Here is a 6,134-nt window from a genome sequence, read left to right as displayed (position 1 = left end):
TGAATTGAAGTCCATAAAAATTTATTGTATAAACTTGACATAATTCTATTGATCTATTGATTATTAAGATACAGATTAATTTATATTCTTGTCTCCTGTTGAATTTAACCCTTAACCTGCTGAATTTGGTTAATGGATTTGCCCAGGTCTGAATTCTAAGAATAGTCCATTTGAAAATTAAAGGATTTCAAGATCAGAATACAAAAATTTCAATAGTATTGAATCTGTGCATACTGACCTGGCTCTATATTGGTGGCAAAGGCTGATCACCTTTGGTTATAGCAAGTGAAGGTTACGTAATACTCTTCTTTTTTTTTCTCTTCACTAAAAATCTTTTACTCATACCTTCCTATATTTTTTCCTGCATATAATGCTTTATATATTTTATCATGGTAGAGAATGAGTATGTAACTCATAGTGATATCATAGCATGTATAGATACAGGAAACATAAAGACATTTATATTAATAGAATCAGTAATTAAATGTCTCTCCTACAGTAATTGAATTGTATGATAGCATAATGATAAACCATTTAGTACACAGCCAAATATAAAGACATCTGTCCCATTAGACCCATGCTCATAAATGAAATCTCTGAGCCAGAGTTCATACATGGAGCATATAGATACTGGAGTTAATTATCCGATTTTATTCAGTTAAACACACTAACATTAAGAATCTAGTATAGAAATTGTAAAATTGAAATTGTTTTACTTTTCTTTATTATCATTTTGAGAAAAAGGAAAACATTGTACATTTTGATGATGTGGTGAGAACTTTAATATAAAGACAGTGCAGAGAAGAAATATAGATATTGTTAATTTAAAGGTGTTGTTTGCTGGAAGTTAACTGTACTGTTTAGATAACTTATTTTAAGTGCTGATTGAACGTAAAAGAAGGTTGTTTTTGCGGACATGGAAGGTAAATTAATTAAACTGCTGATAGTGCTAGGTATATGTTTTCTGTCAAATGTGAAAAACAGCTCCTGTGTTGAGGATGATTCAGCAGTTTTAGTGTGTCCTGAACAGTGTACCTGCTCTAAAAATTTTGTAACAATTCATTGCAAGAACAGTTTCAAAATAGAAGGACATGACTTATCAAGCATAACCAAAGAATTCTATTTAACTAGGAATTTTATAAGTCCAATTTTAAACCACACATTTAAACATTTGACTTCCTTGGAAATAATTGATGTATCCTATAGTTTGGTGAACTATCTTCAGAGTGGGGCATTTGCTGGGCTTACAAAGTTGAAAACACTTAACCTTCAGGGTAACATGATTCAGTTGCTGGATGAATACCTCTTCAAGGATAATCTTCAGCTCGAAGTTCTCGATCTAAGTCACAATTTACTGCATTACTTACAGGACGAACCTTTTAGATTTCTTCCGAATTTAAAAATGCTGAATATCAGTTTTAACAAATTGTCGTCTGCTAAATTAGGAATGAGATTTCAGGTGCCAACTAGGCTTAACGTTATTGATTTTACTGGAAATGACATCGAAAACGTAACAGCAGACGACTTTGCTACAACCAGACGATGGGAATCTATACCAAAGTATTTAAATTTTTCCAACTGCAATCTGAAAGTCATCGAAGCAGACGCCATTAAGAGTATGAAAAATTTGGAATTTCTTGGACTAGCTAATAACAAGGATTTGATAATTAAAAATATTTCACTGTATTTAGATGTGCTTAGTGAGGTGACATTGAAGAAGCTTGATTTATCCAACACCGATATTTCTACTAAAATAAACGTAACCGACTTGACATCTGAAAATCTGGGAACATTATCTTTGCATGAACTTTCCTTGTCTAGAAATAATTTGAATGAAATTGACAATATTTTATTATCTTATCTGACACTAAGAAAATTAGATGTTAGTCATAACAATTTGATTGAATTAGGGGAAGGTATCGCAAAACTCACCCATCTAACGCAGCTTGACTTGTCACATAATAAAATACATACTGTACATGAATTATTTAAGGAAAATCTCGGAAAATTGCAAATTCTTAAACTGTCCAATAATAATCTAACAAATGAAAGTGGACTTGATCTGTCAAAAGGAGTTAAACTAACTGATGTTGATTTGAGCGAAAATTTCTTAGAAACTTTTACTGTACCATCACAGCTGACTAATGTTGAAATATTGAAGCTTTCGCGTAATAAAATTCACAGTTTAAATGGAGGTGAACCACTTCTTGGTCTGAATAAACTGAAAACATTGGATATGAGTGACAACAAAATGACTGAACTACATAACTTCATGTTTAGAGATTCAAGAAATATACAATTTGCTTTGTTTGCTCGAAATGATTTATCAAGTGTTAGTCATCAAGCATTTATTCCAAACTCGCCAGCAGTGATAGATTTATCTGAAAATCTTCTCGAAAAGATTCACCATTTTGGATGGAACCATCTTTCAGAGATTATACTGAGAGGAAACAAAATTTCTGAAATAGAGCCACAATCATTCTTCTTCTTGAACTCTTTAGAAAAATTGGACTTAAGTGGAAACAATTTATCACAATTAGATGAAGCAGTATTTTCTCACTTGACTAATCTGACTACTTTATATCTACACCAGAACAATTTGAATGAGTTGGTTCCCATACCAGATCTACTAGCTCCTCTTCAAAGTCTCCATTTAGTTGATCTCAGTAGCAACAACTTCTCCTCTTTTGCTTTCAAGCCATTGCCATTTTTAAATAACTTTGATTTGAGGGAAATTTTGATCTCGTCAAATAGGATTCGAGAGTTGTCACCGCATGTATTTTCAACAGTTAGTAGTCTTAAATCTGTTGATTTTTCATTTAATCCTTTTCACTGCAGCTGTGAAAATGTCCCGTTACAAGAATGGGCGTTGAAAACTTTAGTTGATATTAAACATCGTGATAATTATGGATATGTTTGTCGTTCTCCTAACACAAGAGGCACCAGCACGTTATTGAACTTTGAAACACGAACATTTGAATGCAGCCGCTACCTATTTTATATTGTTGTGTTCTGTTCATCAGGAGCAGCTTGTATGTTGATAGCAGTTGCCATAGCAACCATTTGTTACTTATATAAGAAAAGAAAGAGGGGTGGTGTTGATATTGAAAAGAATGCTGAAGAGATAGACTTGATAAGCTATGAAAAATTAAACAAATCGGACGTAGATGCAGTTACACCAGAAGAATATGTGAAAAATATTCGAGACAACTACCTCAAAGGCTCGCCATCAGACACACTTATAGACGTTCAATTTGAAAATCCAAATCTATTAATAGATGCTAGAGATAATGAAAAGCTCATTAGCAAAAAGCAGCCATTAAAGTCGAAAAAAGAGAAAAACAAACCCCGTGCTTCTAAAACTAAAAATGGTCATCATAAACTGACAGATGAGAAGAAACTGAAATATTATGCTCAGTTGTATGATATATTACATGAAAGTAAAGAGAATAATGGCAAACATCATAAAAGACCAGATAAACAAAACATAAAGAAAGTAATTGAGGCTCTTGAGAAGGAATACAAGAAAAGAAATGAAAAAGACGATTTAAAGAAAATGTTGATTGCTATGGATAAAGAATATAAAAAAATTAAGGATAAGAAGGCACATGCAAAAGGAAGAGCTCATAGTAAGGAACGGCACCGTAGACCTCGTGGAAATAAAGATCTTGTTAGAATGGTTTCATTGAGGCAGTCAAAAAGTATGCCAGATGTTCTGAACTATGTGAGTAGTTTGCCCAGACAGAGGTTGTACCGGAATGATTATGCCTATTCACAGATTCCTATATATCATATTGACCATGCAGACAAGGTCCATCATGGCTGGGCAAGAAGTATGGTAGATATCCCGAGAGGTCAAAGGTTATCCAGTGGGCTCTTAGAGGAGAGAGGTATGATGAAAAGGAGACGACCGTCGTATGAAAGGCTTATTGATGATGTTGACAGGATTCCCCATGGTTATCATACTGTGTCGTCAGGGCGACGGGCAATTATGGTAGATAGCAGATTGTTTGGAAGGTCAAAAAGTTCAGATCGGGTAGGTCACTTAAGTCGGGAAAGGTTGCTGGATGAGGAAGTAGAGCCAGATTTACATCGTGCTAGTATAGAAGATACTGGTACAACCAGGAGAACAAGAAATGCACATAGACCTGAGCACCGACCTAGAAGGCAGACCTTGGCATCAGGGGATATGGTCAGAGAACCCCGTGGATATCACACCATTGCTTCTGTGCATGGTACAGCTGTAGCTGACGATGAGGCTTATAGAAGACCCTCGGGACATTTAACAAAATCTAAATCCTCCAAAAGTGACAGTCAATTAAGCCCATGGGTATAGCTATTTGTTGACAATCGGGTTGCTAAGAAAAAGGAAATTTCATTTTAAACTAGAACAGTTTTAGTAATTTGAAGTTTTATGTATTTGGCATTATGATAAAAAATAGATATGTTCTTTAAAAATTTTGTATTAAAAAAAATTTCTTTAACAAAGATAAAAAAGTGTTTAAATCTGAAAAATGTAAACAAAGAAATTTTGAATTTTAAATATTTCTGCATTTTAATTAAATCTGTTCCAATCAAACTTTTGTATATATTTATATCTTAATCAGTTGTAATTGTTATTATGTCTGGCACAGCGCTATCCTTATATATCACGTTTTACATAAATCATATTTTCTTTCATGTATTTATATTATTGCTAAAATATATCGTTAACAAAAACTTGAAGCATTCATCATTTATCATTCATTTTACAGATACATTGTTTTTTTTATGTTGCTACATTTCGCATCTAATTACCTCATATGTATGTACATGTATATGATGAAGCATTATATAAGTATTCTAATGAAGTTATATGATAAAACAATTTATTATATACTTATAAATGAAATATTGAGAAATGTTGATGAAATAACATACTTATTTTCATTTTCCATATTTCACTGTAAAAATTTATTTTTCTCTGCAATGAAAAATATCTTCCTTATTTTCACTGGTGTCTTGCCGGACTACTTTCCTCTAAATTAGGCCAAAACACAAAATCTTAAGATTGCAATATCAGAAAAAGAAAAATGTATAAAATAAACAGAAAATTCAAGTTTTTTCTATCAATACAGGATTTATTTTCATCTTTTGGTATGAAAATTATCATATTTCACTCAAGGCTACCGCCACTCATGAAATATTTATTTTCGCACCACGCGATGAAAATAAATCTTGTATTTATAGAAAAAACTTGAATATCCTCTATGTACCTTTTTTTGTAAATGTAAATAATATAAATTTAAAGTATTTTTGGTTAAAAAAAAATATAACCAGTACAAAATAAATGCATAATTATTTCTGTTAAGAATTTCAAATGAACTTTTTTTTTACATGTTTATCAAAAGTTACTCTCATTTTCCAACTGCCTGTCAATTTAATATAGCATTCAGCATTTCAGTGAAAAACATTACTTCATTTGCATTAATTTCATTTATTGTGCTTTTTGTGGTTGCAAATAATGTACTTTTTTGGATAGTCTTAATAAACTATGTACATGTATAAATTTGTATCCGATTATACTTTTGATTATTAAACAAAGACAAGACTGTTGAATGAGTAAACATACAATATATGCTGGATTTTAAAAATGTTATGTTGATATGAATTAAATTGTAAATAAAAGCATTAAACCAGATAACAGAAATAGATTTTTTCTGCTATGTATTAAGTTTGTTATTCATGCAGAACATAATTATATGAGCCGCGTCACAACAAAACCAACATGATGGGTTTGCGACCAGCATGGATCGGCGCAGTCTGATCAGGATTAATGCTGTTCGCTTACAAACCGTATAACAAGTAGAGAAACTGATAGCGAACAGCATGGATCCTGATCAGACTGTGCGGATGCGCAGACTGGTCTGGATCCACGCTGGTCGCAAACCCATTATGTTGGTTTTGATGGACGCGGCTCATACATACATGTATAGTTTGAAATTTTGTCTATGTTGAAACATGAACATGTTCATTTAAGATATTGAGTGTGGTATAGATTAATGTTACAGAATCAATCATTCATATGCTTTTTAATCTGATACACAAACTTTAGTTTGGCATGTGTGATTTTGTTACTGCATATTTGACACAAA

General features: G+C 32.3%; 1 protein-coding gene across 1 annotated transcript; it reads left to right on the top strand.

Moving 5' to 3' along the window:
- Positions 1-462: 462 nt before the first annotated feature.
- Positions 463-5,368, top strand: LOC132726300 (toll-like receptor 3). Its single transcript, XM_060711607.1, has one exon. The coding sequence runs from the start codon at positions 917-919 to the stop codon at positions 4,334-4,336; it is 3,420 nt and encodes a 1,139-aa protein (XP_060567590.1). The 5' UTR covers positions 463-916; the 3' UTR covers positions 4,337-5,368.
- Positions 5,369-6,134: the final 766 nt, after the last annotated feature.

This window comes from Ruditapes philippinarum, unplaced genomic scaffold, assembly GCF_026571515.1.
Source record: "Ruditapes philippinarum isolate M1 unplaced genomic scaffold, ASM2657151v2 ctg6191_1_1_1_1, whole genome shotgun sequence".
Lineage (NCBI taxonomy): Eukaryota > Metazoa > Mollusca > Bivalvia > Venerida > Veneridae > Ruditapes > Ruditapes philippinarum.
The sequence above is the reverse complement of the archived record's forward strand: the minus strand, read 5'-3'. Positions and strand labels throughout refer to the sequence as shown.

Bases quoted from the DNA above. Each gene is read 5' to 3' on its own strand.
- LOC132726300 (XM_060711607.1), top strand. From the start codon at position 917: ATGGAAGGTAAATTAATTAAACTGCTGATAGTGCTAGGTATATGTTTT.